The sequence below is a fragment of the Microtus oregoni genome, unplaced genomic scaffold, assembly GCF_018167655.1.
Source record: "Microtus oregoni isolate MIOR12 unplaced genomic scaffold, Mior012 000046F_ref0000063, whole genome shotgun sequence".
In the NCBI taxonomy this organism is placed as follows: domain Eukaryota; kingdom Metazoa; phylum Chordata; class Mammalia; order Rodentia; family Cricetidae; genus Microtus; species Microtus oregoni.
In genome coordinates this window covers 9344429-9357637 of record NW_024543220.1, presented here as the reverse complement: position 1 = coordinate 9357637, position 13209 = coordinate 9344429, and the positions used below count along the sequence as shown (strand labels likewise).

Genomic DNA, 13209 nt, shown 5'->3' with positions numbered 1-13209 from the left:
AAGCGAGCCAGGGAAGTGGGGGAGAGGAAGGAAGAAGCAGTGTGATCCTGGGGACAAAAGAGAAAGAGGAAGGGTTAAGAAGTGAAGTATTGAGCTACTAGTGGATACTTTCCTAGTCAAGATAAAGGAAACAGGTCAGGCAAGCTGGGGATCTAAGAAGGACAGAGAGAGAGGAAGAAACTGTTAGGCCAAACAGTACAAAGGATGGCTCAGAGACAGGGAGAAAAAACCAATAGAGGACAGGTGGGGGAAGTAAGAGATCTAGGGGGTTAGCACACCTCCCTGAAATGACACTTAGCCGCTCCACTCCCTCCCTGTAGTAGAGTGAACTTTGGTGCTTGAATCTTCTGTTCTCAAACAACTGCTTTGTAAAGATAATTAGTTCAAGGTCCAGGGATCCTTGCTCTGTGTTATAGGAAGGAGGAACTCACAGTGTCTGTTTGTTCTTGAGAGACGGTGAGGTAGGACTGGCCATCTGTTTTCTTCTCTTTACAATATTCCCCATAAGTTTTCCTCTTCTCTGCTGTTCATTTACTCTACCCCCTGTTCATTTGTCCTTCTCTAGTCTTCCAATTGAGAGGCTCTTTAGCCTCTGCTTCCTGTTTCATTTTCTCTTGCCAGTACTGGCACCTGCCTCGGACTTCTGGGCTTTCACATATCAAGTTAGCCTTGCTCCTCCATCATGGCAAGCCTAAAGCGGGCCAGCAAACTAATGGAGGATGTGACCTGCCCCATCTGCATAGAAATTCTACAGGATCCTGTCACCACTGACTGTGGGCACAACTTCTGCCTGCAATGCATCAATCAGGTTGGGAAAACTACAGAAAACCTCCAATGTCCGCTCTGCAAACTCCCTGTGAATAAGAATATGTTGAGGCCCAATAAGCTGTTGGCTAGTATTGCAGAGAAAATCCAGGCTATGGATCCTGCTGAGTTCCAAACAGAAGAAGTGCCAAGATGTCCGGAGCACAAGGAAAAGTTCCATTATTTCTGTGAGAAGTATAACAAGTTCCTCTGCAGGGAGTGTCGTGTCTCCAGGGACCACAAAACCCACGAAGTTACCTTGATACATGAGGCTGCCCAGAACTACAAGGTAGGCACCTGCCTCCTTCTCTGTCCCCAGCTCAGCAGAGTGGAACTCCCCGGGGACCTGGGAGCTGCTGCCTTTTCCATCTGGTTGGCACTGACTGCTGCAGTCTTAACACTTGAATTGGCAGTTTGCAGCTGGGCCCAGTGAGCTCATAGGGCCAGGTTCTGGGAAATACCAATCTGTAAACAAGGCAGGAAGAATAATCAGAATAGTACTTTGGGGACAGGGGAGATAATTCAGAGACTAAAAGCACTTGCCACCAAGTCTGAGGACTTGACTTTGACCCTCAGGATCACATAATACAAGGAGAAAATTGGTTTGATCCCTGAGAAAGACAGGGTGGGGGCTGCTAATAGTGACTTTAGGGTGTGGTGTCTCACCTCTGTAATTCTAGTACTCCAGAGGTAGGAGGCTTCCCTGGCCCACTAGAGTTCAAGGACAGCCTGGATACACAGACACACAGGTACACACACACACACACACACACACACACACACACACACGAATGAAAAGAAAAGAGAAAAAGAAATAGAGCCAAAAAGACTTCCAGAGCATTTAATCTTGTTCTTTGAGGCAGGATCTCAAGCAGCCCAGGCAGCCTGGCAGTGTTAGGACAAATGTCATGTGACCAGGGGTTACATTGAATTACTGATCTCCCAATCCCCTTCATGTACCCACTACTCCCAGCTCACAGTTTAGAATTGTAATGTGGACACATATTACTTAAAAGCATCTCTCAGACTCATTGTGCAAAGGCAGTTGCCACCAATCCCAGACCCACATGATGGAAGAACAAGGCCAATTCTCACATGTTTTCCTCTGACCTCCTTCTTTAACAGCAGAACCAGATCTGATCGCTCTGGCCTTGTAGGGTATCTGCATTCTCATTTACATGCCCACATACAGACACACGTATATACACAGTTTAAAAATAATAAAAATAGGGCTGGAGAGATGACTCATTCGTTAAGAGCACTGTCTGCTCTTTCAAAGGCCCTGAATTCAATTTCCAGCAACCACATGGCGGCTCACATCCATCTATAATGATATCTGATGCCCTCCTCTGGCATGTAGGCATATAAGCAGACAGAGCAGTCATACATAATATATTCATATATTTAAATTAATAAAATATTTTTCAGATTATTCTTTAAAATTAATAAATCTTAAATAAAATGCAATGAAAAGAACTATATTTCAAGCTACATTTCTAGTAGCTACATTAAAAAGAATAAAATAAATAAGGCATAGTGGTACACCCTTAATCCCAGCACTTGGGTGGCAGAGGTGAGTTCACAGTCAACATGGTTCACAAATGGAATTCCAGGCCAAGCAGGAAAAAAAAAATTCAGATAAAAGTAATATTAATAGCCGGGCGATGGTGGCGCACGCCTTTAATCCCAGCACTCGGGAGGCAGAGGCAGGTGGATCTCTGTGAGTTCGAGACCAGCCTGGTCTACAAGAGCTAGTTCCAGGACAGGCTCCAAAACCACAGAGAAACCCTGTCTCGAAAAACCAAAAAAAAAAAAAAAAAGTAATATTAATAAAAACACTTTAAACAATTTATTTAATCCAATATTCCAAATGTAATCATGCCAGCCTCTTTAGACATATTTTTGAGCTATTCCATGTTTGTGGGTTTTTTTAGTTCTTAGTCTTTGAATTCTTATTTTACACATTTCTGTTTAGATGCTAAATCATTAATTGCTGAGGTAAAATGTAGTTAGTCCTACTAAATCAATAAAGTTGTACTTACAATGCTTTAATTTTTAAATTTAGATTTAAAATAGTAAAAATTAATTGGTGGGGAGGACTGAGGTGTTAGTGCATTCCTGTCCTCTCAGTGCTCACAGTCAGGCACAGAAGATTCGGTAGTTCAGGACTGTTCTTGGCTACACAGAGAATTTGAGCCAGCCTGAGATACATTAAACTGTCTCAGATAAAAACAAACAAACAAACCAAGAGGGAGGAATAATAGGACAAACAAGTTTCAGGACTAACACACCTGGTTTCTGTTTTGTTTATGTTTTTTTTTTTCTTTAAAGAACCATGGAGAGGCACTCCACCTTTGTCCTAACACCGCGAAGTTGAGCTCCCTGGATCTATATTACAGGCAACACCCATCTCCCAAATGTCACTCTTCCATACTTACTCTTTTTTTCCTGAGGTTTAAACATCATCCCAACTATATCAGGACTTTTGGGGGTAGCAGTTTGGGGGGAGGTGGGGAGAGAAAAAACCATAGGCAGAGACAGACAGACAGAGACAGCAGAGACAGAAAGACAGAGAGAGGAAAGAGGGAGTAGAAACTGGGGTGTTCTTACTCTGCCTCCAGCTGAGTCTGAACCCCTTCTTGGTGTCTGTGACTAGGTAAGCTCTGACATTGTTCTCTCTTTCTCTTCCAGGGCATCAAAAACACCTTGAGCAGGTATGATGGGCATCCCAAGTGCACTGTGCTTTCTGGTTCACTCACACATACAACATTCAACATATATCCGAATATGTTCACATCTTCCAATAACTCAACTATAAACTCTTTAGGCTGCAGGTGGGGAAGACCAAGCTGGCCACAGTAGCATGTGGTTTGCTGGGCACAGCGCTTTTCACCAATACCCAGCTTTAGAGCAGCCTTTTAATCCTATATGTACTCCCCTCTGACATTCCTCTTGATCAAGGGGGTGAATCCTGGGTTTCCTACTCTACCTCCCTACTGCCTCAACTCTCCTCTGATAAATCTCTCATCTTAGTTCAATATTTTCATGGGTTTTATCTGTTGTAGGAAGCTGCTTGTTTGTTTTCCCTCATGCTTAGGCTCCCGAAATAATCACACAGAAACTATATTATTTAAATCACTGCTTGGCCAATCACTTAAGTGCATCTCTAGCTAGCTCTTACATCTAGTAGTAACCCATTTCCAGTTTTTTATATTTTACCATGACGGTTGTGGCCTACCGGGAAGGTTCCAACATGTCTGTCTCTGGTCGCAGCTCCATGGTTTCTCTTTGACTTTGTCCTCTTTATCCTAGCATTCAATTTAGTTTTCCCCATCTAGCTCTACCCTGCCCTATCAACAGGCCAAGGCAGTTTCTTTATTCACCAATGGTATTCACAGTATACAGATGGGATTCCCACATCACCTCTCCCTTTCTGTTTAAATAAAAAGGAAGGTTTTAACTTTAACATAGTAAAATTACATATAACAAAAGAGGCATCAAGCAGAATTACAGTTACAATATTTATAATTACTTTATCTTTTATCATAAATAAGGAAAACTATAACTATCTATTCTTCAACTCCATCAAAGACTCCATAAGGATGTAATATTACCTAAGTAAACAGGAAGTGCATTATAAGCAACTCCCAGAACTCTAGAATTGAGAGAGACATTTTGCTTCCTGGACAGTCACCCAAAGTTCTTCTGTACTCTTGGGGCATCCATCTTCAGCCTACAGGCCCACTTTAACCAGCAGACTTTTTCATAAATCAGAAATTTTAAAGGCAATTCTGCCTATATTGGCAGTTTATCAGTCACTTTCTTCTGTGTCCTGCAGAATGTCTATCACACTCTTTCATGAAGCAAGAACCCCAAAGGATCGTCTTACCTTTATGCAAATTCAGCAGTAATTTCTCTGTGGACCCTGCATGTCTAGTTCATACAGCATAGCATCAAGCAGTTCAGGAAAGAGCAGTTTCTTGACAAAATGGCTAACCGATGCCATAAGGAACCTCTTCAGTACCCATCTTCCTCTTGAAGTAATTGGAGTTTCCAGGAGCAGATATGTCTCATTGTCATGAAAAGTCTAAATTTTTAAAATGTTTTAAATACCATTTTCTGAATGTCTCTGACAGACTTGAAGAATACCTATCTAACTGAAATATATCTCTATATATTTAACTAACATGACTACAAGCTTGACTATTATAGATGATTATCTATTAACCTATATTTTTAAATTATACATTACATATTTAAATGAGCTGCACAAACACAATATCTTAATCAACAACAAAAATATACATATAACAAAGTTGTCCTTAAAATTATATCTATAATCCAAGATCTATACCAATACAAATCTCTATAGCATATCCCCCTTTAAATGTAAAGAAACATAAACAATATTTGGGAATTTTTGGCATAGTTATTTCCAAATGGCTTCCTGCTTTTTGTTGGCAAGGTATTTTTTTTGGGGGGGGGAGAGGTTCATGGAAACCTTTTGGGTGGTCCATCAAACCACATTTGTCTGGAAAGAATCCACAGGTTCTCATCCTCTGTGGAAACAAAAGTAGAACCTCTTTTCCAAAGCAACAAATCCTTAGACCCAAATTCTGAAGTCAAGACACCTTTATGTTGGCTTAACTTAGCAGTCCATACAATGAAATGTGTCTCTGTACTTAGCTCCTTCACAGCCAAAAAATTCAAAGAAAACACAATAATATACATTATCCAGACTCTATGTGTATATTCCATCTTTATGTGGCTTAATTTCTTACTCTATAACTTTTTAATATTTATTTTATTATCTTTATTCCTTTATTCTGTGACAGTCTATACTCTGTCTCTTTAAAGACTTGTTTTTTTAATAAACCATTTACTTCCTTTTATAACTCTCTATACACTTTGTCTTCTCTCTCCCAAGCCTATGTACATTTTTTAAATATACTTTGTCTCATTTACAGGTCTTTTATGTCTGAATCTGTCCTTATTGCATATTTGTAATCCTTTTCTGAATAGGATGACTTCTTAAAATGCTAAGTGCTTCTTAAGAACCTAAGTGGTAGCATTGCTAGGACAAACAAGGCTCTGCCTGCTTGCTTGCCCAGTCCAACATGGTGGAAGTTCTTCACTGCCTCTGACACTGCTAGGTAGGAGCCACGCTCACCATCTCAACTCTGGTAATCGGTTGGCTCATGCTGCCACCATGTAACTTGCAGCACACTCCCCAAAAACCCCATTTAAAGGCTGAGCCTCCTGAAAGAGCCAGAGTTCGTGCTGGCAGCATGGCCCACAAAGCCACCATTTGAAAACTGCACAGGTTTTTTTTTATGCTACTGCTGAATCAGGAAGACCTCTCTTAAAGGAGATGCAGCATGCCATTAGCAAAATGCTGGTTACCAAGAAGCCATGCTTAACTCTGTTCTTTTGTGTCTAAAATTACTTTTTACTTTCTTAGGTTTTATGCAGATTAAACTGGCACAAGCTTGAGCACCAGTTTGTTGTATTGAGGCTGCTTGTTTGTTCCTGGCTGCTCAGACTCCTGAAATAATCACACAGAAGATCAGTATTTTCTTTCCCAGCTTCATTCCTCTCCCACATTCCTCTTGGTCAATGGGGTGAACCTTGGGTTTCCTACTCTACCTGCCTAATTCCTGTCCCTTCTCTCTTCTCTGGTCCATCTCCCATCTTCAATTCCATATTGTCATGGGTCTGATCTCATTCAGCCCTGCATTCCTGTCCTGGTCCCCTTGCTGTGGGACAATGGTGTTATATCCTGCAAAGTTTTATCAGTTGTACTAGTTTAATAAAATGCTGATTGGCCAGTAGCCAGGCAGTAAGTATAGGCAGGGCGAGCAGAGCAGGAGAATTCTGGGAAGAGGAAAGGCACGTCTGGAGTCATCACCCAGAAACAAATGAAGAAAGATGAGAATACTTCGCTGATAAAAGGTACCAAACCACATGGTTAATAGAGACAAGAATTATGGGTTAATGTAAATTGTAAGAGTTGATAAGAAGCCTGAAGCTAATAGGTCAAGCAGTTTATAATTTATGTAGACCTCTGTGTGTTTCTTTGGGACAGAAAGACTGTGGGACCAGGCAGAACAGAAACCTCTGTCAACACTCCCTGACACTCAGTTCCCTGGCTCTAGACTGTATTTATCACTCTGCCTCCTCACCAGGAACCATCTCCTAGATCCTTCCTGCCCACACTCTATCCCCAAACTTAACCACTAAGATCAACATATCTTCACAGGGATAAAGAATTTGAGTTTCACAACCCAACCCCAGTTCCTATGAACAGGGAGAAAAAAATCAATGAAGTAAAAGCAAGACATGAGCCCAACATAGAAAGCCTGATGGAATTAACAGGTAAGATGTGACTGCCACTTCCTTTGCTTACCTGCCTTAGAATTGTTTTCATCAACCTAGATACTGCCTGATGTCCCTGGTGCCAGCCCCTGAGCCTTTCAGAACCCAGGCTGATTGCTGAGTACCTTCAAAGAACCATTATGCAAACATTTCTCATGCTATGTTGTATCAGGTTTAGTGCTGAGGATAGAATGAGGGACTTCATGCTTGCTTGACAAGCACTCTGCTATCTGAGCTACATCCCCAGAGTCAAAGCACCTCTGAGCTCAGAAATTTTCCTTGTTTACTTGGTGGTGAACATGGGACTAGAAGTATGTTCCCAATTTGGGTGTTGCTTATCACCTGTACCCCTGGGCACCAAAACACAGCATTCACACATAGTGTAAGTAAACAATACACATTGACTCTGAAAGACTTAATATTAAAATGGAACATAAAATATAGCAATGAAAACAAAAGCAAACAAAAATATTGTCCAGGGTACTCTCTTATGGAAGACCACAGTGATCTTCTGTGTAACTGGGTCTCCATCACCCAGTACTGATCCCAGGTAGCACTCAATCTTTATTGGACATGCTGAAATGGCAGTATGTTTTAACATTCTAAGCTAAAGAAAACATACTATTTAAATTCATTGTATTCATTTCCTTTTAAAATGTTTTATTTACTTTATGTGTATGGGTGTTGTGTGCATGTATTGTGTATATGCCTGGTGTCCAAAAGGTCAGAAGACGGTGACAGATGCCCTGGGACTGGAGCTTCAGTGGATGCTGAGAACTGAACTGGGTCCCTGGTGCTTTTAACCACTGAGGCCTCTTTCCAGTTCCCTTTTCCTTTCCTTTTGAGAGACTGGAACTCACTATGTCCTGTGGACTAAAAGTTGTCATCCTGCTGTGTCAGCTTCCTGAGTGTCAGCATGCCCTGGTCCTTTAGGGTTTCAAAATAGCATCCAGAAAAGCCCAAATTCAGTGGCTTATGCTTGTGGTTCCTAATACTTCTGTTCTGGACTGAGCTGTTCTGGAGAGCCACATCAGGGAGACCCTAGGGCAGCTCTCCCTGTTTGCTGCCTTCTTGGTCCGCTGAGACTATGAGAGAAATCCCAGTACCACATCTTCCTACATCAGCAATCAGTGCCTCACGGTGTGGTCCCCATTGCTTGCCTAACCTCTGTCGACTTCCCTCACAGACAACCTGACCACTGAAGGGAAGGAAGATAAAAGCAATTCCTGAATATCATGAATATAAAGGACATAAAGAACCTTAAGTGTGTACATAACCTGGTGTTTGGGGAAAGTGAAGAATACAAAATGTCTTCTCAATGGGAGATTGAGGATGAAAGGTCCAGTGTGTGTGTGAACACCAATGAAGAACAAGCTTACAGAATTGTTCTATTATTGTACTTTTGGGTAATCATAGTGACACCCTGACTAATTAAAATTGTTCATGATGAATGGAAATTTATTGAATTATTTCTTCATTGCACAAGGCTCAAGTAGAGGCAGCTCAGTCGGTAGCTGGAGCTGACCAAACAGGCCTAGTTAACCCAGAAGAGCTGCGGAGTTGAGATCCACAGCGACAAGACCTGTAATGATGTCATCTGATTGGTTCAGCTTTGAGGGTAGTTAGGATAAATGCCAGGATCAGCTGCTCATTCCAATATGACTTTTAATTTATAACTACTTGTTATTAACGTAAATTTGTTTTCTTTCTCAAATCTTAGGGCGCCTGTTACAGAAGAATAAGTCAGAGTTGCTCAGCTCAGGTAGGATTCCTGCTTGACACACGGGTCTTCCTGTAGGGAAGCAAGGATTTGCTAGGTGTGCAGGTCAAAGTTTTCTGTTCATTCACGGCTCTGATACAGCAGAGGAAAGTTAGAGACCAGACCCTGGGAAGAGCTACCTAACATGCAGAACACCCTGATTGCTCCCAGTTCCCCTGAAAATACAGGAACAAAAAAAGATTGGAAAGACGAGTAAGGCTTCCCACAGGAGGGACAGAGAAGGACTGTGTAATTGTACAGACTTCAGGGGCCAGAGATGGGTAGACTTAGAATGAGGGCCAGGCATCTCCCTCTTCTGCTCCCCAAGCTATACCTTCCATGGAAAGGCCTAGATGCCAACAGGGGACCCCTAATGTGCAGGTGCACCCTGCTGCTTGGTCTATGCCCCTCCTACTACCTCTGGAGCACAGCAGTACCTAATGCTCAGCCCTATTGTTTCCCCTTTCACTTTGAAGCCTCCTTTGTGGGACAGCACCCCTCCCCTCCCTTTAGTTCTGCTCTAGAGCAAAACTGGGCCCCTTACTCCATGTTCCTGGAGGAGGAGCTAGGTGTGAGCTGGGCTCTGTGCACACTGACAGCCTCAGAGTTGTGGGCTGCGCACCCCTGGATGTTCCTCTTTCCTTCTTGCTCCCCCACCCCCTTTAGGCTTTCCCTTTAAAATATTTCTTTTCTTGGTTATTATTGTATGCGCATACTTACACACAACAGAGGGGAGAGGACTAGTTTGTGAAGACCGTTCTCTCCTTATGTGAGTTTTCCATGTGAGTTTTGGGCTTAGGCAGCAAGCATCTGTATCTGTACCTGCCAAGCCGTCTCACCGGTCTTTTATTAGTTCTTTATTTCTTTTCTCCCTCTGGCTGGTGTGTGAGCATGTGTGCGTGTGTGCATGTGTGTGTGGCGTGTGTGTATGGTGTATCTGTGGTGTGTGGTGTCTGTGTGTACAGTGTATGTGTGCCTGTGTGCATGTGTGTGTGTATGTGTGTGTATGTGTGTGGTGTATGCATATGTGTGTGTGGTGTGTATGTATCTTTGTGTGGTGTGTGTGGTATGTGTTTGCATTTATGTGTGTGTTTTGTGTGGTGTATATATGTGTGGTTGTGTGTGTGTGGTATGGTGTGTATGTGTGTGTAGTGTAGTGTGGTGTGCATGTGTGGTGTGTATGTGCATGTATGCATGTGTATTTGTGTGGTGTGTATTATGTGTGTGCCTGTGAGTGGTGTGGTGTGGTGTGTGTGTGTGTTTGTGTTTGTGTGTGTGGTGTGTATTTGCATGACTGTGGTGTCTGTGTGGTCTGTGGTATGTGGTGTGTGTGTGGTACATATGTGTGTGTGTGTGTGTGTGCATGTGTACTGATGGAGGCTAGACTTAGGCATCTTCTTTCACACTCTTCCTTAGTTTCATGGACAAAATCTCTCACTGAACGTCAAGCTCACTATAGCTTGGGCTGTCTTGCTATCCAGTCATCCCTGCTACTCAGCACCAGGGTTACAGGTGTGCCAGGACCACACCCAGATTTTATCCTTAGAAGCTGGGTATCACGACTCATGTCCTCATGCCTGCACAGCCAAGGCACCTCCCTCAGTCCTTTGTTTTTTTGTTTGCTTTTGAGACAGAATCTCATGTAGCCCAGACTGTCTTTGAACTCATGGTAGTTCTCCTGTCTCAGCTTCCCAAGTGCTGGAATTAGAGGTATATGCACCACCGTGCCTGGCAATGAGCACCTCCACCAAAACAGAAGACAAGCCCACATGGTGGTCATTCTCACCCAGTGCTGCTCTTCTCCAATTGCTTTGACTCTGATGCCCCCGGTAGACCTTAGAAATTCCTACCACTGTCTTCCCCTATGGCCATTGTCGCTATCCCTCTGCCCCCAGTAATACAACTTAGCCACGTCTGTGAATCAGAAAGGGGTAAGATCTGCTTGGGTCATTTCCCTAGCCTACCCCAGTGACCCTGACCAGTTGTTCTAATGCACACTTCCACATCCACCATCTCCCCAACCCCACACACAGCAGAGGAGAACTAGCATTGCAGCAAATGAGGGGCTAAAATGTTCCCACTTTCTAAACCTTAGCAGAGCCAGGACCACTGATGCTCTAGTCTTGAATAGGACAGATAAAGACTCTGTAGCTTTGATAAACTGCCATTCAATGTCTGAGCCCCATAACATGAGGGTGTGGACATATCAAGGGTCTCTGAATATCCACTTCTTCAGTCCTCCTGTGTTTGAGGGATTCCATTCTATCATGTGCACTCACGTATGCACACACGTGCCTTTGTGTGGGAGTCAAAGGATGAGTGGGGAAGTCAGTCTCCCACCATGTGGGTTTCTGGACTGAAATCAGGTGTCAGGCTTGGGGGCACAGGCCATGTCAGCTGAGTCAACCCCTGGCCTCAGGAACTCAGTTTTAGAAAGTCAGGCTAGTGGTGACCCCAGCTTTAGAAAATCAGGCTGAACCTTGATCTCTCATAGTAGCTCCAATTGTCTGCCATATGAGAACCAGGCAATGTGGAAATGGAGAAGACATATCTTCATTGTTAGAAGATCCAAATTGTCCAGGGTGTTATCACCTTGTTCAAGACCTCTTCCTGAAATGATTCTACTACCATGTGGACTAGGGGAGCTTCCCTCCGCACCCACAGAAAAGAACCTCATAAAATCAGGAGCTAAGTTTGAGGCCTGGGGATGGAGTGTGGGGAAAGGTACTGGAGAGAGGGGTGTAGGGAGCATGGGCATGGTATCCCACATCTATAATTCCAGCACTAGGGAGGTGCAGTTTGAAAGATGAGAAGGTCAAGATCGTCCTTAGATACACAGAAAATTTCAGCCCTACTTGGGTTATATGAGATCCCCTTCTCAGAAAACAAAAAGAAACAGGTAGGAGTCTTCTCTGAAGACAGGGACTGGAATTTGAAGGAGAAATTCTTTCTCTAGCTACATCATGAGAAGCTCAAAAGCAGGGTGCTGGAGGACTTGACCTGAAACTATCCCTCTTCACTCTTCTTTATCTTCCCACAGTACCTATGACCCTGGACTCCACTTCAGCTGACCTAAACCTCACCTTTTCTCAGGATCTAAAGAAAGCAAGCTTGTATGTCATCGATGGCACACTGAATACGCAAGCAAAACCTCGACAATTCTATTCTTTCCACTGTGTGAGGGGCTCCCCAGGCCTCTCCTCAGGCCGTGTGTTGTGGGAGGTGGAAATCCAGGGACCCCCAGATAGGGTTGGCATAGTGGGTGTGGTCGCCGAGTTGCCTCGGGGGTCCCAGATTCAGAACTCTGAGCCATGCTGCTTGTGGGCATTGCGGATCTCGTCCTCTGGATGTCAGCCAATCACCAACTCCAGTATCCAGAAGAATCTCTCAATCTGTCTTAGGAAAGTGGGCATCTATGTGGATTATGACCGTGGAGATGTCATCTTCTATGATGCCATCACTAGCAAACACATCTACACCTTCCAAACTTCCTTTGACAGACAGGTCTTCCCCCTTTTTGGGCTCCTAAATCATCACAGCTCTATCACCCTGAGACTCTAAGGCTGCTGCCCAGTGGGTCCCTCAGTCTCTTCCTCACTCATTCCTCATGACTGAATGAGATGCAAGTGGCAGGAATGAAGCTTGGCCCTGCTCGGGCTTACTACACACCCCACACACTGTACACACCCTACACACTCCACACCTTACATACACTACACACCCCACACACCCTACACACCCTACACACTCCACACCTTACATACACTACACACCCCACACACCCCACACACCCTACACACTCCACACCTTACATACACTACACACCCCACACACACTGTACACACCCCACACACTCCACACCTTACATACACTACACACCCCACACACCCTACACACCCTACACACTCCACACCTTACATACACTACACACCCCACACACCCCACATACCCAACACACCCTACACACCCTACACATTACACACACACTACACACCTTACACACACTACACATCCCACACAATGTACACACCCTACACACTCCACACCTTACATACACTACACACCCCACATACCCCACATACCCAACACACCCTACACATTACACACACACTACACAGCTTACACACACTACAAACCCAACACACACTACACACCTTACACACATTACATACCCCACATACTGTACACACCCTACACACCCCACGCACCCTACACACCCCCCGCACCCTATACACACTATACACTCCACATACAACACACCCTACACACTC

General features: G+C 43.8%; 1 protein-coding gene across 1 annotated transcript; it reads left to right on the top strand.

Moving 5' to 3' along the window:
* Positions 1–444: 444 nt before the first annotated feature.
* Positions 445–12672, top strand: LOC121435700 (E3 ubiquitin-protein ligase TRIM31-like). Its single transcript, XM_041635161.1, has 6 exons — positions 445–1093; positions 3496–3518; positions 7064–7179; positions 8366–8398; positions 8900–8941; positions 11979–12672. Exons 1-6 carry the CDS (start codon positions 683–685, stop codon positions 12497–12499), a joined length of 1146 nt encoding a protein of 381 aa, XP_041491095.1. The 5' UTR covers positions 445–682; the 3' UTR covers positions 12500–12672.
* The last annotated feature ends 537 nt before the right edge of the window (positions 12673–13209 follow it).

Excerpts from the sequence above, each read along its gene's own strand:
- LOC121435700 (XM_041635161.1), top strand. The coding sequence starts at position 683 with ATGGCAAGCCTAAAGCGGGCCAGCAAACTAATGGAGGATGTGACCTGC. Across the intron at positions 1,094-3,495 it reads AGGCTGCCCAGAACTACAAG|GGCATCAAAAACACCTTGAG; the intron begins GTAGGCACCTGC and ends TTTCTCTTCCAG. Across the intron at positions 8,942-11,978 it reads GTCAGAGTTGCTCAGCTCAG|TACCTATGACCCTGGACTCC; the intron begins GTAGGATTCCTG and ends ATCTTCCCACAG.